At 43.5% G+C, this 27,959-nt stretch overlaps 1 protein-coding gene across 4 annotated transcripts in view; it reads right to left on the reverse strand.

The window, feature by feature from the left end:
- The window catches only part of LOC123994752 (transcription initiation factor TFIID subunit 6-like), a 66,413-nt gene that overhangs the window by 21,964 nt on the left and 16,490 nt on the right, over nucleotides 1-27,959 (reverse strand). For all 4 annotated transcript variants that reach the window (XM_046297708.1, XM_046297707.1, XM_046297706.1 and 1 more), the window contains 7 exons: nucleotides 23,822-23,982; nucleotides 23,536-23,622; nucleotides 22,899-23,052; nucleotides 22,416-22,472; nucleotides 20,149-20,265; nucleotides 17,437-17,558; nucleotides 4,936-5,013 (listed from right to left, as the gene is read on the reverse strand). In XM_046297708.1, the coding sequence (XP_046153664.1) occupies nucleotides 4,936-5,013; nucleotides 17,437-17,558; nucleotides 20,149-20,265; nucleotides 22,416-22,472; nucleotides 22,899-23,052; nucleotides 23,536-23,622; nucleotides 23,822-23,977 (771 nt within the window). In that variant the 5' untranslated portion in view covers nucleotides 23,978-23,982. The remainder of the gene's footprint in view (nucleotides 1-4,935; nucleotides 5,014-17,436; nucleotides 17,559-20,148; nucleotides 20,266-22,415; nucleotides 22,473-22,898; nucleotides 23,053-23,535; nucleotides 23,623-23,821; nucleotides 23,983-27,959) is intronic.

The raw sequence follows: 27,959 nt of genomic DNA on the forward strand, positions 1-27,959 counted from the left end.
GGGAACTTGCAGGTGCCTTGGTGGAAGATTGGGGTAACATCTCACAGCAAGAGCTGGCAAATCTAGTGCAGTCCACGAGGAGGAGCTACATTGCAGTACTTAATGCAGCTCTTGGCCACACCAGATACGGACTGTTACTTTTTTTACCTTGTTTAGGGACACAGTATTCAATTTCTGTTAGTCACATGTCTGTGGAACTTGTTCAGTTTATGGAATCTTGTTGTGTTCATACAAATATTTACACATGTTAAATTTGCTAAAAATAAACTCAGTTGACAGTGAGAGGATGTTTCTTTTTTTTGCTGAGTTTATATATAACATGTCTTACAGAGCCTTTCCATAAGTCCACTCAAGTTCCTTCAATTGTCTTCTCACTGTGATTAGAGCGATGTTGATGTTGTTCCGTGATGCCAGCAGATTCCAGATGGCCTTTGCCGATCGCCCATCATCTTCAACCATCAGTGAGTCGATAGCTTGAATAGTCTTGCTGGAAATTGTAATGAAAAGCACTATACAAAGTAAATGTTTTATTTATTATGGTCTGACATCTCTGCAGAAATGGTGCAATTTTGTAATGTGTTTGGTAAATATTAATTCACATTTGTGGTGCCACTAAATAAACAATGAATTATTTAAATCAATAATTGTCAATATTGTTATTATTATTTAGGGAGGGTGGACAGGGAGATAAAAAATGAACCCCAAAAGGTTATTCAAGGAACCATTATAAGGGGTTCTTTGAATAACGCTTTTCAAGGGTTCATCGAAGAACATAAGAGTTCCCCCCCTAGTTTCAATTTGAAGATCCCCTATAGGATACTCCAGGAACCTTTTATCTTTAGAGTGTAGGGAGTGTACAGTGTAAATATCAGTTAGCTTTTCATAGCCGAGAATTCAGAGGTCAAGACAGCGAGAGTGAGAGAATATCGAAACACATACAGTAACGCGTGTTAAGGAGTTCTGATCTGTTATCCAACAACTAGTTCAATAGCCTGGCTACGGTGTGAAAATCCCCCCAAACAAGCAATAGATTACCCGCGTGTGGTCAACTATTTCAGCACCGTTTCGCGCTGCTGAGACAAGCAAGACTACTTAATAAACATAAGACTTTTAAAACAGTTTTTTAAACCTTGCATTATAATTGTATAAAAGCACCTTAGATATTAATTTAGAATCCTCTAAATGTAATTAGATCTACTACTGTCAAAGGACATTTTATGGATCTGCCAGTATTTCCATTTAGATATTCCGGTAAAGTAATGTGTATGTAGAGGGGTAACTTTCTTCGCCAGTTGTCTTACCATTTTGTACAACTGTGTGATTAGCCTACTAGCTGGTGTAACTGTAATGTTAATTCTCTTGAGAGGAATTCTGCTCTTCACTATCACAATATTAAAAACGTTCAAATTCATTAATTAAAATCACTTTAGCCGACATATTGCGGTTCAACTGATGAAGGATTGACTCAATCTATAAGCCCAAATAAGATACACTACAAGAAAGGGAACACATAACTGTAGAAAACGGTTGCAGGTCGGAGGGCCATCTCACAAGTGCAGATTGGAGGGCCATCAAGCAAAACAGACCAATGAAGCATGGGTAAACTGCGGGAGTATCTATGACACTCTGAGGACTGGGTAGAGTAGGGGACCCACGCCCTCCGCTTCTCCCTTCCCTCGGCAAGGGGTTCTGGGCCAGGAGGTTCGGGAGGGTGGCTTTGGCTCTCGCCCAAGCTCGGATTCCCACATCTCCATGTCGCCTGGGTTGTGCCCGACCGGCTCCATCGCCCCCTTTCCCCGTTAGGCACGGCCGCATAGCGTACCCCCTTTCCCCATAAGGCACAGCCGCATGGCGCACCCTCAATATCAGGGTTCACATGGGCCTATTTACATACAGTGGGGAGAACAAGTATTTAATACACTGCCGATTTTGCAGGTTTTCCCACTTACAAAGCGTGTTGAGGTCTGTCATTTTTATCATAGGTACACTTCAACTGTGAGAGACGGAAAAAACAAAAAATCCAGAAAATCACATTGTATGATTTTTAAGTAATCAATTTGCATTTTATTGCATGACATAAGTATTTGATCACCTACCAACCAGTAAGAATTCCAGTTCTCACAGACCTGTTAGTTTTTCTTTAAGATTCCCTCCTGTTCTCCACTCATTACCTGTATTAACTGCACCTGTTTGAACTCGTTACCTGTATAAAAGACACCTGTCCACACGCTCAATCAAACAACTCCAACCTCTCCACAATGGCCAAGACCAGAGAGCTGTGTAAGGACATCAGGGATAGAATTGTAGACCTACACAAGGCTGGGATGGGCTACAGGACAATAGGCAAGCAGTTTGGTGAGAAGGCAACAACTGTTGGCCGCAATTATTAGAAAATGGAAGAAGTTCAAGATGACGGTCAATCTTCCTTGGTCTGGGGCTCCATGCAAGACCTCACCTCGTGGGGCATCAATGATCATAAGGAAGGTGAGGGATAGGCCCAGAACTACACGGCAGGACCTGGTAAATGACCTGAAGAGAGCTGGGACCACAGTCTCAAATAAAACCATTAGTAACATAGTACGCTGTCATGGATTAACCTGCAGCGCACGAAGGTCCCCCTGCTCTGCTCAAGCCAGCGCATGTCCAGGCCCGTCTGAAGTTTGCCAATGCCCATCTGGATGATCCAGAGCAGGAATGGGAGAAGGTCATGTGGTCTGATGAGACAAAAATAGAGCTTTTTGGTCTAAACTCCACTCTCCGTGTTTGGAGGAAGAAGAAGGATGAGTACAACCCCAAGAACACCATCCTAACCATGAAGCATGGAGGTGGAAACATCATTCTTTGGGGATTATTTTCTGCAAAGGGGACAGGACGACTGCACCATAATGAGGGGAGGATGGATGGAGGCATGTATCGCGAGATCTTGGCCAAAACCTCCTTCCCTCAGTAAGAGCATTGAAGATGGGTCGTGGCTGGGTCTTCCAGCATGTCAACGACCCGAAACACACAGCCAGGTTAACTAAGGAGTGGCTCCGTAAGAAGCAATTCAAGGTCCTGGAGTGGCCTAGCCACTCTCCAGACCTGAACCCAATAGAAAATATTTGGAGGGAGCTGAAAGTCCGTATTGCCCAGCGACAGCATCGAAACCTGAAGGATCTGGAGAAGGTCTGTATGGCAGTGGGCCAAAATCCCTGCTGCAGTGTGTGCAAACCTGGTTAAGAACTACAGGAAACATATGATCTCTGTAATTGCAAACAAAGGTCTCTGTACCAAATATTAAGTTCTACTTTTCTGATGTATCAAATATTTATGTCATGCAATACAATGCAAATTAATTACTTAAAAATCATACAGTGTGATTTTCTGGATTTTTGTTTTAGATTCCGTCTCTCACAGTTGAAGTGTACCTATGATAAAAATGACAGACCTCTACATGCTTTGTAAGTAGGAAAACCTGCAAAATCGGCAGTGTATCAAATACTTGTTCTCCCCACTGTAGGTTATGGAGGATTCATGGTGTAGGCTGGGTTCGTGCAGATAACCAAGAATTCTATGCCGTTTGGAATGAGACTGATGTGAGGTAAAGAATAATTCATTAATAGAAGACTAATTGATCAGATATTAAAATATCTGAAGTGTTATATTCGGAAAATTCTAACTTTGTAATATGAAGATTTTCCGTGGTGCCCCGACATCCTAGTTAATTACATTTACATGAGTAGTTTAACCTTGTGCGTGTAGGGGGCAGTATTTCCGTTTTTGATTAAAAAACATACCCATTTGAAACTAGAATATGCATATTATTGTCAGATTAGGATAGAAAACACAAAAGTTTCCAAAACTCTAAAAATATTGTCTGTGAGTATAACAGAACTGATATTGCAGGCGAAAACCTGAGGAAAATCCAATCAGGAAATGCCTCTTATTTTGAAACATGCATGCCTATCCTTGACTCAAAGGGATATCAACCAGATTCCTTTTCTATGGCTTCCCTAAGGTGTCAAGTCTTTAGACATAGTTTCAGGCTTTTGTTTTGAAAAATTAGCGTGAAAGATCACATTGCTTAAGTGGATAGGTATGGGCTCTCAGAGTGAGTTTTGCGCTACAGAGTAAAGCGGCCATTGTTCCTCCCGTTGTTATTGAAAAACCTACACACCCGGTTGATATATTATCGAATATATATTTTAAAAACAGCCTAAGGCTTGATTATAAAAAACTTTAACATGTTTCTGTGGACATTATGGATATTATTTGGAACTTTCGTTTGCGTTGTTGTGACAGCTCTTTCTGAACATAACACGACAAACAAACGGAGGTATTTTGGGTATAAAAATAATCTTTATGGAACAAAAGGAACATTTGTTGTGTAACTGGGAGTCTCGTGAGTGAAAACATCCGAAGATCAAAGGTAAACGATTATTTTGATTGCTTTTCGTGACCTAGCTACATAATGTTATGTTATCGATAAACTTACAAACACTTGGATTGCTTTAGCTGTAAAGCAACATTTCTAAATCTGAGACGACAGGTGGATTAACAAAAGGCTAAGCTGTGCTTTGCAATATTGCGCTTGTGATTTCATGAATATGAATATTTTTTTGTAATATTATTTGACTGTGGCACTATGCTATTCTGTGGTTGCCGACGAAAATGATCCCGCTAACAGGATGGGTGCGCCAAGAAGTTAATCACGTAATAATAATTACAAAGAATTGATTTGATAAAATAACAGTCTTCACCTATAATGATGACAAAGACACGACAGTGGCCTTATCATTAAAAACATTTTTACCTGGGATATTTTTCTCCTAGTCACAAAAGTGTTCCCAAAATAAAACTCCTGGTTGCACAGCTAAATACTTTGTTTCATATGCGACCAAATTGGTTGCACTTTAGAGCCCTGGGTGAGAGTAATTGACAGGAAAAACAGCTCACCCCTTCAGAAATAAAAGTGCTGAATCTGGGAAGCATCTGGTAGAGCCCGGGGTCTGTGGCGATACTCTGTAGGGCCTCCTGAATGAGAGAAGAGACATATACTGGGTCAGAGACATGACATGATGCGAAAATAAGAAAACCACACACGCACACACACTGCCGTTCAAAAGTTTGGGTGTCTAGTTTGAGAAACAGACGCCTCACAAGTCCTCAACTGGCAACAAGTCCTCAACTGATTAAATAGTACCCGCAAAACAACAGTCTCAACGTCAACAGTGAAGAGGCGACTCCGGGATGCTGGCCATCTAGGCAGAGTTCCTCTGTCGGAGTTCTTTTGCCCATCTTAATCTTTTATTTTTATTGGCCAGTCTGAGATAAGACTTTCTCTTTGCAACTCTGCCTAGAAGAGGAGTAGTACGCAGCGTTGTACGATATCTTCAGTTTCTTGGCAATTTCTCGCATGGAATAGCCTTCATTTCTCAGAACAAGAATAGACTGATGAGTTTCAGAAGAAAGTTCTTTGTTTCTGGCCATTTTGAGCACGTAATCGAACCCACAAATGCTGATGCTCCAGATACTCAACTAGTCTAAAACCGGACAGTTTTATTGCTTCTTTAATCAGCAAAACTGATTTAAAATTCTAAACTTGTATTAGCTAACACAACGTGCCATTGGAACACAGGAGTGATGGTTGCTGATAATGGGCCTCTGTACGCCTATGTAGATATTCCATAAAAAATCTGCCATTTCCAGCTACAATAGTCATTTACAACATTAACAATTTCCACACTGTATATATGATCAATTTGATGTTATTTCAAATACAAGGACATTTCTAAGTGACCCCAGACGTTTGAACGGTAGTGTACAGAACAGGTAACTGCTCAAATAAATGAAACACTAGTGCAAATGAGGGACACAGAGTACAAAACATTAGGAACACCTTCCTAATACTGAGATGCACCCCCTTTCATCGGGCATGGACTACAAGGTGTTGAAAGCATTACACAGGGATGCTGGCCTATTTTTGACTCCAAAGCTTCCCACAGTTGTGTTAAGTTGGCTGGATGTCCTTTGGGTGGTGGACTATTCTTGATACACACAGGAAACTGTTGACCATGAAAAACCCAGCAGCATTGCAGTTTGACACTCAAACCGGTGTACCTGGCACCTACTACCATACCCCGTTCAAAGGCATGTGAATCTTTTGTCTTGCCCATTCACCCTCTGAATGGCACACATATACAATCCCATGTCTCAATTCTCTCAAGGATTAAAAATAATTATTTAACCTCTCTCCTCCCCTTCATCCACACTGATTGAAATGGATTTAACAGGTGACATCAATAACGTATCATAGCCTTCACCTGGTCAGTCTGTCATGGAATGTCCCGAATGTTTTGTACACTCAGTGTATATTAAAAGTAGGTGATTCCACACAGGTGTGGTTAAGAAATTAACATCCTATAATGCTTAGGGACATACAAATGCCCAGTTGGCCATTATTTAGGCTACCATGGCTAGAAGAGAACGCGGTGACTTTGAAAGAGTGGTCTCAAAGGAGCATAAAGAGTGTGTGTGTGTGTGTCTCAATCACATATGAGAGATTCTGGAATGGGGCCTGAGGCAGCGTTTTTCACCACCATCAACAAAACCTTTAACCTTTATTTAACTAGGCAGGTCAGGTAAGAACAAATTCTTATTTACAAGGCCTACCGGGGAACAGTGGGTTAACTGCCTTTGTTCAGGGGCAGAACGACAGATTTTTACCTTGTTTGCTCAGGGATTCGGTTACTATCCCAACGCTCTAATCACTAGGTTACCTGCCGTCTCGGTAGAAGTGGCACAAATAATAGCGCACCCTGCTCAAAAATCCACTTATTCCTCTGTTATAATCAGAAATATTTTTTAAAAAATTTAAATACAACCTATTATCATTATGAGTTCAGTTTTATATAAGCTACCCAGGAAACAGTTAAAGTTAGCTCATATATGTTGCCCCAGAAACAAAGTTCATGAGATTAGTAATTTGCTAAATCGTAGGATATATTAGCAATTTCTGAGACTCTCTTAGAAAGCACCTTTGATGATACAGCAGTAGGAATACAAGGATTAAAAAAGTGAGCGGGTCTGTATACCTTCCAAAAGCCCTGTATAAGAGCTCTGTCAGAGTGACCATTGGGTTCTTGGTCACCACCCTGCTCAGTCTGGCCGGGCGGCCAGTTCTAGGAAGGGTCTTGGTGGTTCCAAACCTCTTCCATTTAAGAATGATGGAGGCCAGGAGTCTTCCGTTGAAGATTTTAAAAATGTACAGTAAATTTGGAAAACTTAACTTTCCCCACATTTTGATACGTTACAACCTTAATCTAAAATGGATTCAATTGCTTGTTTTTTCCCCTCAACAACCTATACACAATACCCCATAATTACAAGGAAAAATGTGGTTTTTAGAACATTTAGCAAATGTATTTAAAAAGAAAAAGAAGGATATATCTCATTTACATAAGTATTCAGACTCAGTACTTTGTTGAAGCACCTTTGACAGCGATTACAGCCTCAAGTCTTCTTGGGTATGACGCTACAAGCTTGGCACGCCCTTTACTCCTGCATTGTTATGGCTGTGTGCTTAGGGTCATTGTCCTGTTGGAAGGTGAACCTTCGCCCCAGTCTGAGTTCCTGAGTACTCTGGAGCCGGTTTTCATTAAAGATCTCTCTGCACTTTGCTCCGTTCATCTCTGACTAGTCTCCCAGTCCCTGCCGCTGAAAAACATATCCACCTTAGGGATGGTGCCAGATTTCCCCCATGCCAAAGAGTTCAATAATCCTTTCATCAGACTAGATAATCTACTTTCTCATGTCTGTCTTTAGGTGCCTTTTGGCAAACTCCAAGCAGGCTGTCATGTGCCTTTTGCAGAGGAGTGGCTTCCGTCTGGCTACTCTACTATAAAAGGCCTGATTGGTGGAGTGCTGCAAAGATTGTTGTCCTTCTGAAATGTTCTCCCATCTCCACAGAGGAACTCTAGAGCTCTGTCATAGTGACCAACAGATTCTTGATCACATCCCAGACCAAGGACCTTCTCCCCTGATTACTCAGTTTGCTCTAGGAGGACACTTTGCTCTTGGGGACCTTCAATGCTGCAGAATTTCTGTGCTGAAACACAATCCTGTCTCTGAGCTCTACAGACAATTCCTTCCATCTCATGGCTTGGTTTTTGCTCCGACATGCACTGTTAACTGTGGGACCTTATATAGTGTTGGGTTCTGAGAATATGAAATATACTTACTCATGTCACTGATGGAGTGCTGAGGTTTAGAGGGTCTACACCAGAAGTTAAGGGTTAAAAGAGGAAGGTATATAGTGTGTGCAACTAAGCTTGGAATGTGTTGAGTTTAGGGAAGCGATTACATGTGGCAGGCATTGATAAGGGGAGAGAGCCATGAATTAGTGATAGAGGTGGGTTGATGCAGGTCAGGTCACCTTAAGGGAGAAATAAAAGTGTATGGCCCATATCACTAGTGTCCTGCCTAGCAGTAAAGATACAATGTTTGTACAGATGTGTAGGAGGAGACTCAGCCTAAGAGGAAGGGTTAACTATCAGTTCTTGTGTGAAAATGTTTTTGTCTATTGCAGCTGTATTGATCCTCTGGGAAGAATAAACTTGTTTATGCTTTCATAATGTCTGCAGAGTTTTTACTCTGGGAATTAGAACATAACAATAGATAGGTGTGTGCCTTTCCAAATCGTATCCAATCAATTACATTTTGCCAAGGTGGTCTCCAACCAAGTTGTAGAAACATCTCAAGGACGATCTGTCATGTTTTGTCTTAGATTGTCTTGTCATTTTGCTTTTCCCTCTGTTCGTTTTCCCCCTGCTGGTCTTTTTAGGTTCGTTTCCCTTTTTCTCTCTCTCTTCCTCTCTCTCTTCTCTCTATCGTTCCGTTCCTGCTCCCAGCTGTTCCTATTCCCCTAATCAATCATTTAGTCTTCCCACACCTGTTCCCTATCTTTTTCCCTGATTAGAGTCCCTATTTCTCCCCTTGTTTTCCGTTTCTGCCCTGTCGGATCCTTGTCTATTGTTCACCGTGCTGTGTCTGTGTATCGCCCTGTCGTGTCGTGTTTCCCTCAGATGCTGCGTGGTGAGCAGGTGTCTGAGTCTGCTACGTTCAAGTGCCTTCCCGAGGCAACCTGCAATTCTTGATCGAGTCTCCAGTCTGTTCTCGTCATTACGAGTGGAATTATGCCTTATGATTGTTGATTTACTTTACTGGATTAAAGACTCTGTTTTCGCCAAGTCGCTTTTGGGTCCTCATTCACCAGCATAACAGAAGGATCCGACCAAAGAATGGACCCAGCGACTACAGACGCTCGTAACACTGCCATCGAGATCCAAGGAGCCATGCTCGGCAGACACGAGCAGGAATTGTCTGCTGCTCGCCATGCCGTGGAGAACCTGGCCGCTCAGGTTTCCGACCTCTCTGGACAGTTCCAGAGTCTTCGTCTCGTGCCACCTGGTACTTCCTGGCCTGCCGAGCCTCCGGAACCTAGGGTTAATAACCCACCTTGCTACTCCGGGCAGCCCACGGAGTGCCGCTCCTTTCTCACCCAGTGTGATATTGTGTTCTCTCTCCAACCCAATACATACTCTAGAGAGAGAGCTCGGGTTGCTTACGTCATTTCACTCCTTACTGGCCGGGCTCGAGAGTGGGGCACAGCTATCTGGGAGGCAAGGGCTGATTGTTCAAACAATTACCAGAACTTTAAAGAGGAGATGATTCGGGTTTTTGACCGTTCAGTTTTTGGTAGGGAGGCTTCTAGGGCCCTGGCTTCCCTATGCCAAGGTGATCGATCCATAACGGATTACTCTATAGAGTTTCGCACTCTTGCTGCCTCTAGTGACTGGAACGAGCCGGCGCTGCTCGCTCGTTTTCTGGAGGGACTCCACGCAGTGGTCAAAGATGAGATTCTCTCTCGGGAGGTTCCTTCCAGTGTGGACTCTTTGATTGCTCTCGCCATCCGCATAGAACGACGGGTAGATCTTCGTCACCAAGCTCGTGGAAGAGAGCTCGCGTCAACGGTGTTTCCCTGCTCCGCATCGCAACCATCTCCCTCCTCTGGCTCAGAGACTGAGCCCATGCAGCTGGGAGGTATTCGCATCTCGACTAAGGAGAGGGAACGGAGGATCACCAACCGCCTGTGCCTCTATTGCGGATTTGATGGACATTTTGTCAATTCATGTCCAGTAAAGGGCCAGAGCTCATCAGTAAGCGGAGGGCTACTGGTGAGCGCTACTACTCAGGTCTCTTCATCTAGATCCTGTACTACTATGTCGGTCCATCTACGCTGGACCGGTTCGGGTGCTACATGCAGTGCCTTGATTGACTCTGGGGCTGAGGGTTGTTTCATGGACGAAGCATGGGCTCGGAAACATGACATTCCTTTCAGACAGTTAGACAAGCCTACGCCCATGTTTTCCTTAGATGGTAGTCATCTTCCCAGTATCAGATTTGAGACACTACCTTTAACTCTCACAGTATCTGGTAACCACAGTGAGCCAATTCTTTTTTGATTTTTCGTTCACCTTTTACACCTGTTGTTTTGGGTCATCCCTGGCTAGTATGTCATAATCCTTCTATTAATTGGTCTAGTAATTCTATCCTATCCTGGAACGTTTCTTGTCATGTGAAGTGTTTAATGTCTGCCATCCCTCCCATTTCTTCTGTCCCCACTTCTCAGGAGGAACCTGGCGATTTGACAGGAGTGCCGGAGGAATATCATGATCTGCGCACGGTCTTCAGTCGGTCCCGAGCCAACTCCCTTCCTCCTCACCGGTCGTATGATTGTAGTATTGATCTCCTTCCGGGGACCACTCCTCCTCGGGGTAGACTATACTCTCTGTCGGCTCCCGAACGTAAGGCTCTCGAGGATTATTTATCTGTGTCTCTTGACGCCGGTACCATAGTGCCTTCTTCCTCTCCGGCCGGGGCGGGGTTCTTTTTGTTAAGAAAAAGGACGGTACTCTGCGCCCCTGCGTGGATTATCGAGGGCTGAATGACATAACGGTTAAGAATCGTTATCCGCTTCCCCTTATGTCATCAGCCTTCGAGATTCTGCAGGGAGCCAGGTGCTTTACTAAGTTGGACCTTCGTAACGCTTACCATCTCGTGCGCATCAGAGAGGGGGACGAGTGGAAAACGGCGTTTAACACTCCGTTAGGGCATTTTGAGTACCGGGTTCTGCCGTTTGGTCTCGCCAATGCGCCAGCTGTTTTTCAGGCATTAGTTAATGATGTTCTGAGAGACATGCTGAACATCTTTGTTTTTGTCTATCTTGACGATATCCTGATTTTTTCACCGTCACTCGAGATTCATGTTCAGCACGTTCGACGTGTTCTACAGCGCCTTTTAGAGAATTGTCTCTACGTGAAGGCTGAGAAGTGCTCTTTTCATGTCTCCTCCGTTACTTTTCTCGGTTCCGTTATTTCCGCTGAAGGCATTCAGATGGATTCCGCTAAGGTCCAAGCTGTCAGTGATTGGCCCGTTCCAAGGTCACGTGTCGAGTTGCAGCGCTTTTTAGGTTTCGCTAATTTCTATCGGCGTTTCATTCGTAATTTCGGTCAAGTTGCTGCCCCTCTCACAGCTCTTACTTCTGTCAAGACGTGTTTTAAGTGGTCCAGTTCCGCCCAGGGAGCTTTTGATCTTCTAAAAGAACGTTTTACGTCCGCTCCTATCCTCGTTACTCCTGACGTCACTAGACAATTCATTGTCGAGGTTGACGCTTCAGAGGTAGGCGTGGGAGCCATTCTATCCCAGCGCTTCCAGTCTGACGATAAGGTTCATCCTTGCGCTTATTTTTCTCATCGCCTGTCGCCATCTGAACGCAACTATGATGTGGGTAACCGCGAACTGCTCGCCATCCGCTTAGCCCTAGGCGAATGGCGACAGTGGTTGGAGGGGGCGACCGTTCCTTTTGTCGTTTGGACAGACCATAAGAACCTTGAGTACATCCGTTCTGCCAAACGACTTAATGCCCGTCAAGCTCGTTGGGCGTTGTTTTTCGCTCGTTTCGAGTTTGTGATTTCTTACCGTCCGGGTAGCAAAAACACCAAGCCTGATGCCTTATCCCGTCTGTTTAGTTCTTCTGTGGCTTCTACTGATCCCGAGGGGATTCTTCCTTATGGGCGTGTTGTCGGGTTGACTGTCTGGGGAATTGAAAGACAGGTTAAGCAAGCACTCACGCACACTGCGTCGCCGCGCGCTTGTCCTAGTAACCTCCTTTTCGTTCCTGTTTCCACTCGTCTGGCTGTTCTTCAGTGGGCTCACTCTGCCAAGTTAGCTGGTCATCCCGGTGTTCGAGGCACTCTTGCGTCTATTCGCCAGCGCTTTTGGTGGCCGACTCAGGAGCGTGACACGCGCCGTTTCGTGGCTGCTTGTTCGGACTGCGCGCAGACTAAGTCGGGTAACTCTCCTCCTGCCGGTCGTCTCAGACCGCTCCCCATTCCCTCTCGACCATGGTCTCACATCGCCCTAGACTTCATTACCGGTCTGCCTTTGTCTGCGGGGAAGACTGTGATTCTTACGGTTGTCGATAGGTTCTCTAAGGCGGCACATTTCATTCCCCTCGCTAAACTTCCTTCCGCTAAGGAGACGGCACAAATCATCATCGAGAATGTGTTCAGAATTCATGACCTCCCGTTAGACGCCGTTTCAGACAGAGGCCCGCAATTCACGTCACAGTTTTGGAGGGAGTTCTGTCGTTTGATTGGTGCGTCCGTCAGTCTCTCTTCCGGGTTTCATCCCCAGTCTAACGGTCAAGCAGAGAGGGCCAATCAGACGATTGGTCGCATACTACGCAGCCTTTCTTTCAGAAACCCTGCGTCTTGGGCAGAACAGCTCCCCTGGGCAGAATACGCTCACAACTCGCTTCCTTCGTCTGCTACCGGGTTATCTCCGTTTCAGAGTAGTCTGGGTTACCAGCCTCCTCTGTTCTCATCCCAGCTTGCCGAGTCCAGCGTTCCCTCCGCTCAAGCGTTTGTCCAACGTTGTGAGCGCACCTGGAGGAGGGTGAGGTCTGCACTTTGCCGTTACAGGGCACAGACTGTGAGAGCCGCCAATAAACGTAGGATTAAGAGTCCAAGGTATTGTTGCGGCCAGAGAGTGTGGCTTTCCACTCGCAACCTTCCTCTTACGACAGCTTCTCGTAAATTGACTCCGCGGTTCATTGGTCCGTTCCGTGTCTCCCAGGTCGTCAATCCTGTCGCTGTGCGACTGCTTCTTCCGCGACATCTTCGTCGCGTCCATCCTGTCTTCCATGTCTCCTGTGTCAAGCCCTTTCTTCGCACCCCCGTTCGTCTTCCCTCCCCCCGTCCTTGTCGAGAGCGCACCTATTTACAAGGTACGTAGGATCATGGACATGCGTTCTCGGGGACGGGGTCACCAATACTTAGTGGATTGGGAGGGTTACGGTCCTGAGGAGAGGAGTTGGGTTCCGTCTCGGGACGTGCTGGACCGTTCACTTATTGATGATTTCCTCCGTTGCCGCCAGGATTCCTCCTCGAGTGCGCCAGGAGGCGCTCGGTGAGTGGGGGTACTGTCATGTTTTGTCTTAGATTGTCTTGTCATTTTGCTTTTCCCTCTGTTCGTTTTCCCCTGCTGGTCTTTTTAGGTTTGTTCCCCTTTTTCTCTCTCTCTTCCTCTCTCTCTTCTCTCTATCGTTCCGTTCCTGCTCCCAGCTGTTCCTATTCCCCTAATCAATCATTTAGTCTTCCCACACCTGTTCCCTATCTTTTTCCCTGATTAGAGTCCCTATTTCTCCCCTTGTTTTCCGTTTCTGCCCTGTCGGATCCTTGTCTATTGTTCACCGTGCTGTGTCTGTGTATCGCCCTGTCGTGTCGTGTTTCCCTCAGATGCTGCGTGGTGAGCAGGTTTTTGAGTCTGCTACGTTCAAGTGCCTTCCCGAGGCAACCTGCAGTTCTTGATCGAGTCTCCAGTCTGTTCTCGTCATTACGAGTGGAATTATGCCTTATGATTGTTGATTTACTTTACTGGATTAAGGACTCTGTTTTCGCCAAGTCGCTTTTGGGTCCTCATTCACCAGCATAACACGATCAACGGAAACAGGACACACCGGAGCTCAACTTCCGGTCTCATAGCAAAGGGTCTGAATACTTATGTAAATAAAGTATTTCTGTTTTGAATTTTTTATAACATTTGCAAATATTTCTAAAAACCTGTTGTCATTATGGAGTATTGTCTGTAGATTGATAACATGTTTTAATTCAATCCATTTTAGAATAAGGCTGTAACGTAACAAAATGTGGAAAAGGGAAAGGAGTCCGAATACTTTCAGAATGTTGGTCTGTGGTGTATAAGGAGGAGAATCCAGATGCAGCACTTGAAATATTTGTAAAATTATTCTTGACAATTGTTTTAAAAAACACACCTGTTAAGGAACTAACTGAGAACTGTTAGAGCCACCTGGTTCGATGATGGATTTATTCAACAAAAAAAAGTCAGGCTGCTCAGCTGATTGGTTGAAATCCTGTACATTTTGAAACTGAGACTAAAGTAATTATATGACCAAAACAAAACAAATTATAAAAACAATGGGAAAATACTTTGGAGCACCTTAAATGATATTATGGGCAGAAAACCAAATTAATCTCCATTGAAGTTAATGGGTCATTTATAACAAACCCTTTGGATTTAGCCAATAATTTCAATGCTTATTTCACCATTAAAGTGGACAAAATGACAAGTGAAATGACAACACTGTAACGTTCTTTGTTTCACGGAAACATGGGTCACTCGGGATGCATTATCAGAGTCGGTACAGCCACCTGGTTTCTTCACGCATCGCGCCGACAGGAACAAAACAAATCTCTCTTGTAAGAAGAAGGGCGGGGGTGTATGCCTTATGATTAACGAGACGTGGTGTGATCAATACAACTTACAGGAACTCAAGTCCTTTTATTCACCTGATCTAGAATTCCTTACAATTAAATGCCGATTGCATTATCTACCAAGAGAATTCTCTTTGATTATAATCACAGTCGTGTATATCCCCCCCCAAGCAGACACATCGACGGCCCTGAAAGTACTTCATGTAAACTGGAAACCACATATCCTGAGGCTGCATTTATTGTAGCTGGGGATTTTAACAAGGCTAATCTGAAAACGAGGCTCCCTAAATTTTATCAGCATATAGAATGCGCGACACGGGCTGGCAAAACCCTGGATCATTGTTATTCTAACTTCTGCGACGCATACAAAGCCCTCCCCCGCCATCCTTTTGGAAAATCTTATGTCTCCATTATGTTGCTCCCAGCCTATAGACAGAAACTAAAACAGGAAACGCCCGTACTCAGGTCTGTTCAACACTGGTCCGACCAATCGGACTCTACTCTTCAAGATTGCTTCGATCACGTGGACTGGGATATGTTCCGCATAGCGTCGGACAATAACATTGATGAATACACTGATTCGGTGAGCGAGTTTATTAGCATGTGCATCGATGATGTTGGACCCACAGTGACTATTAAAACCTTCCCCAACCAGAAACCGTGGATTGATGGCAGTATTTGTGCAAAACTGGAAGCGCGAACCACTGCTTTTCATCAGGGCAAGGCGACAGGAAACATGACCGAATACAAACATGGCAATCAAACAAGCTAAGTGTCAGTATAGGGACAAAGTGGAGTTGTAATTCAACGGCTCAGACATGAGAGGTATGTGGCAGGGTCTACAGTCAATCACAGACCACAAAAAGAAAACCAGCACTGTCACGGACCACAATGTCGTTCTCCCAGACAAACTAAACAACTTCTTTGCTCGCTTTGAGGACGATACAGTGCCACCGACACGGCCCGCTACCAAAACCTGTGAGCTCTCCTTCACTGCAGCGAACGTGTTTACGGACATATTCAATCAATCCTTATCCCAGTCTGCTGTTCCCACATGCTTCAAGAGGGCCACCATTGTTCCTGTTCCCAAGAAAGCTAAGGTAACTGAGCTAAACGACTTCCGTCATCATGAAGTGCTTTGAGAGACAAGTCAATGACCATATCACCTCCACCCTACCGGACACCCTAGACCCACTCCAATTAGCTTACCGCCCCAATAGGTTCACAGACGACGCAATCGCAATCACACTGCCCTAACCCATCTGGACAAGAGGAATACCTATGTGAGAATGCTGTTCATCGACTACAGCTCAGCGTTTAACACCATAGTACCCTCCAAACCCTGGGTCTCGACCCCGCTCTGTGCAACTGGGTCCTGGACATCCTGACAGGCCACCCCCAGATGGTGAGGGTAGGTAACAACATCTCCACCCCGCTGATCCTCAACACTGGGGCCCCACAAGGGTGTGTTCTCAGCCCTCTCCTGTACTCCCTGTTCACCCATGACTGGCTGGTCATGCACGCCTCCAACTCAATCATCAAGTTTGCAGACGACACAGCAGTGGTAGGAATTAGAGGTCAACCAATTATGATTTTTTAAACGCCGATACCAATTATTGGAGGACCAAAAAAGCCGATACCGATTAATCGGCCAATTTAACGTATGATCTCTGTAATTGCAAACAAAGGTTTCTATACCAAATATTAAGTTATGTTTTTCTGATGTATCAAATACTTATGTCATGCAATAAAATGGAAATTAATTGGTTAAAAATCATACAATGTGATTTTGTGGATTTTTGTTTTAGATTCCGTCTCTCACAGTTGAAGTGTACCTATGCTTTGGGGCTGTTTTTCTGCAAAGGGACCAGGACGACTGATCCGTGTAAAGGAAAGAATGACTGGGGCCATGTATCGTGAGATTTTGAGTAAAAACCTCCTTCCATCAGCAAGGGCATTGAAGATGAAACATGGCTGGGTCTTTCAGCATGACAATGATTGCAAACTCACCGCCCGGGCAACGAAGGAGTGGCTTCGTAAGAAGCATTTCAAGGTCCTGGAGTGGCCTAGCCAGTCTCCAGATCTCAACCCCATAGAAAATCTTCGGAGGGAGTCGAAAGTCTGTGTTGCCCAGCAACAGCCCCAAAACATCACTGCTCTAGAGGAGATCTGCATGGAGGAATGGGCCAAAATACCAGCAACAGTGTGTGAAAACCTTGTGAAGACTTACAGAAAATGTTTGACCTCTGTCAAGTATTGAGATAAACTTTTGTTATTGACCAAATACTTATTTTCCACAATAATTTGCAAATAAATTCATTAAAAATTCTACAATGTGATTTTCTGGATTTTATTTGTCATAGTTGAAGTGTACCTATGATGAAAATTACAGGCCTCTCATCTTTTTAAGTGGGAGAACTTGCACAATTGGTGGCTGACTAAATAATTTTTTGCCCCACTGTATTTGTATTGTTTTTCACAGTCTTTTGCTCATCTTTTCAAGTGTGCCAATCATTCTGGAGGAGACACAACCACACAACTCTTTCTTACATGCATGCGCACATACACACACAAATGGGCACTTGATAAACAGTTGACTCACAGCTCTCTTGGCCTCACAGGACCCGACGCAGGCCTCCGTGATCTCCTTGTAGTAGAGCTGCTGTTCCACTGAGAGCTCGTGAGTACTGCGGGGCTTCATCCTCATCAGACCATCCTTCTTTCCTGGGAATGGGGGGGCAGAAAAACACACAGGGAAAGAGAGAGAGATGCAAACAAATGTTTATTAAATAGGAATTGCTTTTCCTTAATGGGGCTATCTGCAGCTGCTACATCAATTGTTGGACTTATAAATTAATGTTATGTACCTATTTATTCTTGAAGAATATAACTAATAAATGCATGGCAGTGTTGTCGTGGAAATATTCGGTCAATCATATTTCACAAATACCGGAGCATGTGAGTTCAAACAGACGTTTTATTACTTCATAATAAAAGCCGAGCTGGTTCATGAATACAAGTGCCATCCAGTCTTGGCACAGACTAATTATACATTTGTCCTCCTTACGTCACACTCATAGTAACTCCTCTTAACGGCTCATCCCCTCTGGCATTCAGCCACCGTTATCATATTGCCTTCATATTAGGGCATGGAACCCGTAGAGCCACAGAAATAGACCTGCACTCGCCTTAAGCCAGGTTCATGCATGTAGGACCATAGACCTTGGCACTCTACGGGAATAACCATACATGTCATCCTGCTAACTCCTCTGAAAGGGACACCCTTGTTATGGAAAAGACCCGAGATGTGTAACCATAGCAACAGTACATAGTAGGCCATAACACAGTTACAGGAATAACCAGTCGTGTCTAATGGCGTCTAATGACCCAGAGTGCACTAGTTTTTCTGGCTCCTTCTGAAATAAATAATTGCCACATATGTACTGAAAAATTCACAATAGTGTCCACTGAAGGTTGACTAGCAACAGCAACTTAAAAGACACCCACCATGAGCGCACACTAAATTTTCCCAGGAAGAGGCAAACAAAAGAAAAACCTACACCAGGAAGCAAACCAAAAAAGGTGGAGCAAAATGAAATCAGGGAAATCAGTTAAAGGATTGTAGGTCTAGAAATCAAAATAGGGAGCGCCAACTAAAGGTGTTAACCCTCTGCATCTATTAAAACCACTGGAGCACTTGGCCAGCCACTCTTAAATAGCACCTGGGCCAGCACAGGTGAAACACCTTCCCACTAACGAGATGGCAACCAGCACAGATGTAACACATACTGACTATCGGTGCGCCCTATGTGCTAAAGCTAAAGTCCAATCTCAAAACAAATGGAAAAACCAAAGCTTGTAACAACCCAACATATAAGCTTGTTTTACGCCAAAGTAAATGTAAAAAATAAAACACTATATAATAGCCTCAAAACATGGTTAAAATGTTGATATCTTAGATGGTCATGTGCGCCAAATGTTTCTTAACTACATTGTTGGTTAAGTAAATAATAACAGTAACAAATAATTAAAGAAAAGCAGCAAAATAACAATAGCGAGGCGAAATACAGGGGGTACCGGTACAGAGTCAAAGTGTGGGGGCACCGGTTAGTAGAGGTAGCAGCAGCATAAAAGAAGGGGGGGGGGGGGGGCAATGAAAATAGTCTGGGTAGCCATTTGATTAGATGTTCAGTAGTGTTACGGCTGGGTGTAGAAGCTGTTAAGAAGTCTTTTGGACCTAGACTTGGCGCTCCAGTACCGCTTGCTGTGCAGTCTATGACTAGGGTGGCTGGAGTCCATCTCAAAAAGTTGTTTGAATAGCCTAAAAACGTAAGGTAGCCAGGGGACTAATAATGAGGGAGAACAATCTGGTTTAAGCTTATAAAAAAATTAATGATCCGTGAGAGGTGGACAAATCGCTCCATTTGAGGTTGAAAACCAAATGGCCAATAACCTATCCTCCTACTAGGTCTATCATACAAGCTTTAAGACAAATTCAAGTTGTGAATAGTAGCCTATTTCCCAAATATTCTAATACGGTTGCCCTAAAGTTGGCGCTTTCAAAAAGAACGAGAATGAAAGTCGAGAGTCTTTAGGCTATTCTCAAACACAGCTTTATGAGAGACTGAAGAAACAGCCTATTAAGAGAGTAGGATGAGTCAAATAAATTATTATCCAGTTCTTAAGACGGTAGAATTTGCTTCTATCCAGTCCATGATTTATAACTTAATTCACTTACGGTAAGACAGCCCGTTCCTCATCAGTTGCGCAACACACACACACATTCTATAATGAAGCCCCACCAGAAAGGAATATTAGAAAAGATTTGTCTGTACTTAGCCTCTGGCAAGCTTTCAACAACATCTTCTTTCATCATGATTATTCCAGATGTAGCATACAATTTCGTACTATAGCCTAACGGTGGTTTCAGCCCAACTGTGTTTTTATATTATTATTTTTATGTTTGAGGTTGGCCAATAGGGTGCGATACCATCGTATATATCACAATGCTTTATGAGTACATAATCACGATAGGACAAAGGTTCACATCACCTAACCATAAGGGGAGCACACTTTGTTATTGTTTAAAATGCTGATTGCCACTTGAAGAATGGGTTTAATACTGAAGAATATCTTGAATGTCATTGATGTGGTTTGTTTTGTCCCACACATAAAATTAAATAAATATATATTTAACATTTTAGAGCAAATAATCCAACTCTACTTGTGCACGTACAATTTTAAGATGGCATATAGTACCGACAGACAGACGGATAGAGAGACAATAGACATTACAAACAGAGAATACACTGACCTTTAGCCTCTGCAGATGTAGCTCCCTGGCCCTTCTGGATGGAACCCTCCTCCTCCTGACCAGGCTTGACGGCTTTGAGAGGCTCTGTAGATTCAGTCTTCTGCTGCTCTTTGGGGGCTGAGGGAAAGAGAAGGGGACAGAAGGGTGATGGTATTTTTTATTTATCCGTTATTTTACCAGGTAAGTTGACTGAGAACATGTTCTCATTTACAGCAACAACGACCTGGGGAATAGTTATAGGGGAGAGGAGGGGGATGAATGAGCCAATTGTAAACTGGGGATTATTAGGTGACCATGATAGTTTCAGGGCCAGATTGGGAATTTAGCCAGGACACCAGGGTTAATACCCCTACTCTAACGATAAGTGCCATGGGATCTTTAATGACCTCAGAGAGTCAGGACACCCGTTTAACATCCCATCCGAAAGACGGCAACCTACACAGAGCAGTGTCCCCAATCACTGCCCCGGGGCATTGGTATATATATATATATATATATATTTATTTATTTTTAGACCAGAGGAAAGAGTGCCTCCTACTGGCCCTCCAACACCACCAGCAGCATCTGGTCTCCCATCCAGGGACAGACCAGGAACAACCCTGCTCAGCTTCAGAAGCAAGCCAGCAGTGGTATGCAGGGTGGTATGCTGCTGGTGCATTCAGTGCATTCGGAAGTATTCAGACCCCTTCACTTTTTCCATATTTTGTTACATTACAGCCTTATTCTAAAATGGATTAAATGGTTTTGTTCCCTCAATCTAAACACAATACCCCATAATGACAAACTATTCAGACTCTTTACTCGGGCCTTTGTTCGAGCACCTTTGGCAGCGATTACAGCCTTGAGTCTTCTTGGGTATGACGCTACAAGCTTGGCACACCAGTATTTGGGGATTTTTTCCCCATTATTCTCTGCAGATCCTCTCAAGCTCTGTCAGGTTGGATGGGGAGCGTCGCTGCACAGCTATTTTCAGGTCTCTCCAGAGATGTTCGATCTAGTTCAAGTCCGAGATCTGGCTGGGCCACTCAAGAACATCCAACCATTCCTGTGTCTTGTCTTGGCTGTGTGCTTAGGGTCGTTGTCCTGTTGGAAAGTGAACATTCACCCCAGGCTGAGGTCCTGAGTGCTCTGGAGCAGGTTTTCATCAAGGATCTCTCTGTACTTTGCCCCCGTTCATCTTTCCCTCGATCTCCTTGTCCCTGCTGCTGAAAAACATCCCCACAGCATGATGCTGCCACCACCATGCTTCCCCGTAGGGATGGTGCAAGGTTTCCTCCAGACGTGACACTTAGCATTCAGGCCAAAAAGTTACATCTCGGTTTCATCAGACCAGAGAATCTTGTTTCGCATGGTCTGAGAGTTCTTTATGTGTCTTTTGGAAAACTCCAAGCGGGCTGTCATGTGTCTTTTACTGAGGAGTGGCTTCCGTCTTGCCAAACTACCATAAAGACCTGATTGGTGGAGTGCTGCAGAGATGGTTGTTCTTCTGGAAGGTTCCCCTATCTCCACAGAAGAACTCTAGAGCTCTGTCAGTGACCATTGGGTTCTTGGTCACCTCCCTGACCAAGGCCCTTCTCCCCGATTGCTCGGTTTGGCCAGGCGTCCAGCTTAGGAAGAGTCTTTGTGGGTCCAAACTTTTTCCATTTAAGAATGATGGAGACCACTGTGTTCTTGGGGACCTTCAATGCTGAAGAATTTTTTTGGTACCCTTCTCCAGATCTGTGCTTCGACATAATCCGGTCTCGCAGCTCTACGGACAATTCCTTCGACCTCATGGCTTGGTTTTTGCTCTGACATGCACTGCCAACTGTGGGACCTTATATAGAAGGGTGTGTCCCTTTCCAAATCATGTCCAATCAATTGAATGTACCACAGGTGGACTCCAAGTTGTAGAAACATCTCAAGGATGATCAATGAAAACAGGATGCACCTGAGCTCAATTTCAAATGGGTCTGAATACTTATGTAAATAGGGTATTTCTGTTTTTTATTGGCAATAATTTTTCACAAAAAAAACATGTTTTCATGGAGTATTGTGTGTAGATTGCCAAGGAATTTTTGATTTATTATTTAATCCATTTCAGAATAAGGCTGTAACTTAACAAAATGTGGAAAAAAGTCAAGGGGTCTGAATACTTTCCAAAGGCACTGTATACATAGTGTAAACATACACATACTGCAAATGTGGTTGTTTTAAGAATTATGCTGCTTTTCTCAAGTAGATGGTAGAGAAAGACGGACATAGACAAACACAGACAGACGTCTCACCTGGGGGTGGGTTCTCTGGTATCGAAGGCTGGACACCTTCAATACTTAACCAGTGAGCTGAGGAACAGAAAACAAGAGAGGAGGTACAAGAGCTTGTATAATCAACTAAATCAAAAACTGTCATAGGACGTGTAGATAACACAGTACATGTGAATCTACTTACTCAATGCAATCAACACCTTTACCTTTGAAATAGTTTAAGAGAGAGAGATATCTATTAGTTGCGTTTTTGTAAAACACCCCATTCAATGAGAACGTGTGTGTGCCTAAATTGAAAAATGTAGATGCACACAAAGACATTTAGGAGCCCAATGAAACATTTTGAGGTACTAAAGATTTTTTTTTATATAGTTTCACTGGTGCTCCTAAATTAAAATTCCAGGTCAGGTCACACAGAAAAATATTTAGGTGCATATGCTAGTAACAGGGTTCATACACATTTGACCCCCCCCCCCCAAAAAAATAACCAAACTATAATAATACCTTTGAGCGAAACGTCAAGGGGGACTCTAGGGAGGGGTGTGTTGATGATGTCACTGAGGTCTACCTCCTTCTCCTCGTAGAAGTGAAGCTCTCTCCCTCCTCCACTGGCGAAGCGGAACGGAATGAATTCCTGCGACTGGAAGCCATAGAGAGGCTGTGGAGGTGAGAGGACAGAGAGGAGTTTACCACAGGTGGACTCCAATCAAGTTGTAGAAAGATCTCAAGGATGATCAATGGAAACAAGATGCACCTGACCTCAATTACGTGTCTCATTACAAAGTGTCTGAATACTTATGTAAATACGTGATCTGTTATTGTTTTTTGCAAAAACGTTTTTTTTTTAAAAATCCGCATTATGGAGTGTTGTGTGTATATTGCTGAGAATTTTTAAAATCCATTTTAGAATAAGGCTGTAACGTAACAGAATTTGGAAAAAGTCAAGGGGGTCTGAATGTTTTCCAAAGGCACAGTATACCACCAATTGATTGATATTATTAAATTCACAAGTCTGCTTATGCAAATGAAACCTGAAATGTTCCTTTCAATAGCCTATATACTATATTTCATTGAGGTCCTCAGAAAAGTTCTCCAAAGAAAGAACCATTTCTCCATGATGGCGTAGTATAGTCCCCCTCACCTCTACATTCTTCAGTTTAAGAGCATGATCTATGTCGCTGGTCGTCAGTTTACATCTCTTTCCATTGTGCATAAACTTCAACGCGTCCTGGAAGACAAAGGGGAGAAACAGAAAATATGAGCGAAGGATGACATTTCATAACACAATTACCCGGTGTTCACTGGTATTGATATGAACTGAGGTGCGACATGTCAGAGTGAGTCGTCCAATACGATCACACTTTATCATTCTCTGCTGCAAATCATTTTGCTACGGTGTGCAATACGGAAAAGGGCCCGGTCCTTACCTGGGCGATCTCCTTTATTCTGTAGCTGACCTCCTCGCTCAGGGCGGCACAGCTCTCCTCCTGTAGCTGCCCCACTCCTATGGACTCTGCCATGGCCTTCATTGACTCCGTGGGCAGAACCACAGTGCACTGCTTCGGCCTCCGCTCCTCAGCCATGGTGACTATTGGATAAGAGAGATAGTGCAGAGATCAATAAGGAGGGATGTCAAGCTGAAAGAAAACATACAGGTACTTATGACTATAACTACTGTTTCCTGAAGAAAGGAAACGAGGTAACACACAATTATGGGGAGTTTGCACGATTCCGCCCTCTACTGAAGAACATTAAAATCACGCCTGATAAGGCCCCCTTCAACAGGTGATAACCCGAAGCCCGGATTAATTCCTTCAATTCTGTACTGAGCTTCACCGAGTCCAGAACTGGGCGGTGCGGGCCGAACAGGTGTTGTACGTCGTTTCCCTCCTTCAGTAAACAGTAGTTATAGTCATCTGTACGTTCCCTTTTAGTCGATCAACTCGGTTCAAAACAGCTATGGGGATACAAAATCACGCCCAAGACGACCCCAGTGGACAGCAAATTAAATGGTCCACGGCAGTCTACCCAGAGTTACAACCCAAAAGGAAAATGTGCGGTGCCCAGGTATTGCACAATCTACACACTGCCTAATGACCCTCTCCCTCTCCAGCCGTAAGTACAGTGTACGCGTTGTGTACACCGTTAGGTCATTCCTGCCTTCTGCTGTCATATGCCAGAGAAATATCCTCCACAATCCAGTGGGAGTGACGCTGCTTAGAAATGCTCAATGCAGATGTGTAACGCTCGTACCAGACATGTAACAGCCGCTGGTCCTCAGAAGCAAACAGAGGCGGCAAAAATGGAAAAAGCTCAAAAGCTAGAGACCTGTAGGACATTCATGACATTAAGGGCGAAGAATGCATGATGTTACCTGTAGGACATTCATGACCTTAAGGGCGAAGGATGCATGATGTCACCTGTAGGACATTCATGACCTTAAGGGCGAAGGATGCATGATGTCACCTGTAGGACATTCATGTCCTTAAGGGCGAAGGATGCATGATGTCACCTGTAGGACATTCATGTCCTTAAGGGCGAAGGATGCATGATGTCACCTGTCGGACATTCATGTCCTTAATGGCGAAGGATGCATGATGTCACTCATGACCTTAAGGACGAAGGATGCATGATGTTACCTCTAGGACATTCAGGATGCACTAGAACGCAACATCACCTTAGAGTTTACTTCTTTTTTTAACAATGAGAACGTGTGTGTGCCTAAGTTGAAAAATGTAGATGCACACAAAGACATTTAGGAGCCCAATGAAACATTTTGAGGTACTAAAGCTTTTTTTTAATATAGTTTCACTGGTGCTCCTAAATTAAAATTCCAGGTCAGGTGACACAGAAAAATATTTAGGCGCATATGCTAGTAACAAGGTTCATACACATTTTGACAGATGGAATTTCATGATTTTCCCATAACTTTTAACTAAATTTCTATGACCAATAATTGGTTGTGTTTCTATATACAAAAGTAAGCGTAATGTGGTATGAACACTGGGAGGCTGCTCTCTGATCCCATCTCCTGTCGTTGAGCAAGGCACTTCATTCCACAAAGTAGAATGAATACCTGTTAGGCAACTGTATAAAACACATGTTTTTTTATTGTTTTTATTTTACCTTTATTTAACTAGGCAAGTTAGTTAAGAACAAATTCTTATTTTCAATGACGGCCTAGGAACAGTGGGTTAACTGCCTGTTCGGGGGCAGAACGACAAATTAGTCAGAACAACAGACCTTGTCAGCTCGGGGGTTTGAACTTGCAACCTTCCGGTTACTAGTCCAACGCTCTAACCACTAGGCTACCCTCCCGCGGCAAACCCTCAGTCTGGAGAGCTACTAGGCATGCAGGCTTTTCATCAAGCCCTGCTCAAACACATCAGAGACAGTTTTATCAAGGTCCGGTTGAGCAGCTCATTTCTAAAATGTGGTTTGTTCAGGCATCTGCATGCTTCTCAGCCGAAACAGTTCGGCAGAGTTTGTGCATATACTAGCATGACATTATGTGACGCTTTTGTTCGTTTTGGACTTCGTTGAGTGCACACAATATTTTTTCTGGAGGCAAGCTGAATTCGGAGTTGAAGTCTATGTTCTTTCGTCAGTGATTGGTCAACAGTAGGGATTCTTCAATAAAGTCTTTGTTGTCATTCAACAAGAGACGACTCACTTTCATGCACATTTTTTCATTGAGAAATACAGCATCAAATATCTTAGTTAGATGTAAAATTCCACGACTAAGCTCTCCTTGGCAAAATTTATGACAGATTTTGTCTTTGATACATTCGGATTATTTTGAGGTAATGTATACTGGCTATGCATTTCAAAATGGACAAACAGTACAAACAGTACTATTGACACTTTTTTCTTGTTTTTCAAGCTAAGGTCGTTTAAGGGAGTATGCAAGTAAACGTGTTCGGTTCGGCTAGCCGAGTTCAGCTAGGCACGGTGGACAGGAATAAAAGGCTGCACACCTATTAGCTCTCCTAAAAAACATGTTCCGGGTAGCACGCGACAATAACATCGACGAATACACTTGATAAGGTGACTGAGTTCATCAGGAAGTGTATAGGAGATGATGTACCCACTGCGACTATCAACACCTACCTTAACCAGAAACAGTGGATTGTTGAAAAACAGAAAGCGCAAACTACAGTATTTAACCATGGCAAGGTGACTGGTAATATGGCCGAATACAAACAGTGTAGTTATTCCCTCCGTAAGGCGATCAAACAGGCAAAATGTCAATATAGAGACAAAGTGGAGTCACAATTCAACGGCTCAGACACGAGACGTATGTGGGCATGGTCTACAGACAATCACGGATTACAAAGGAAAACCAGCCACGTATGCAAGTACAAGAGTTCGGTTCGGCTATTCGAGTTCAGCTAAACACCTTCTTCCACTATCTCCCGAACTCAATCAAATTGAGATGGTTTGGGATAACTCGGACCGCAGAGTGAAGGAAAAGCTGCCAACAAGTGCTCAGCATATGTGGGAACTCCTTCAAAACTGTTGGAAAAGCATTCCAGCTGAAGCTGGTTGAAAGAATGCCAAGATTGTGCAAAGCTATAATCAAGGCAAAGGGTGGCTACTTTGAAGAATCTCAAATATAAAAGATATTTTGATTTGTTTAACACTTTGTTGGTTACTACATGATTCCATATGTGTTATTTCCTAGTTGTGATGTCTTCACTATTATTCTACAATGTCGAAAGTAGTCCAAATAAATTAAAACTCTTGAACAAGTAGGTGTTCTAAAGCTTTGGAAATAAAATAAAAGAGAGCCGCACACTCTAGGAGCTCAGATGCAAAAAATGTAATTACCAACGTTTCAACAGCCAAGCTGTGTGATTTATACCCTGTTGAAGACAGCTTGGCTGTCGAAACGTTGGTAATTACATTTTTGCATCTGAGCTCCTAGAGTGTGCAGCTCTCTTTTATTTTCAAGTTTTCTACTCCGCTAGCCAGCACCTCGCCTAAATAGGTGTGCGTTTCTTTATCTTTAAGATCGTTCTAAAGCTTTGGACCGGAAGTGTACATAGACTTGAAATCACTGGCCACTTTAATAATGGAACACTAGTCACTTTAATAATATTTAAATATTTTTGCTTTACTCATCTCGTATGTATATACTGTATTCAATCCTATTCTACTATATCTTAGTCTATGCCGCTCTGACATTACTCGTCTATATATTCTTAATTCCATCCCTTTACTTAGATTTGTGTGTATTGTTGGGAAAATTGTTGATACTACTGTACTGTTGGAACTAGAAACTCAAGCATTTTGCAACACCCGCAATAACATCTGCTAAACACGTGTATGTGACCAATAAAATTTGAAGTTATGTGCCTTTTGAAATAATTTGCTCATTCAATATATCAAAGATCAAATGGCTATGATAGGCTACAAATCTTTTTATTCAGCTGAAGCAAGGCCAAACATTTTCTTCATGAAATTTACATTTTTTGGTTTAGTCATATTTATCTTAGCTACCTTAAAAAGCGTTTACTTTGCAGGCTGAATAGCATTTATTGAGTAGCAATATCCCCTACATTG

Source organism: Oncorhynchus gorbuscha, linkage group LG14 (assembly GCF_021184085.1).
Source record: "Oncorhynchus gorbuscha isolate QuinsamMale2020 ecotype Even-year linkage group LG14, OgorEven_v1.0, whole genome shotgun sequence".
In the NCBI taxonomy this organism is placed as follows: Eukaryota; Metazoa; Chordata; class Actinopteri; order Salmoniformes; family Salmonidae; genus Oncorhynchus; species Oncorhynchus gorbuscha.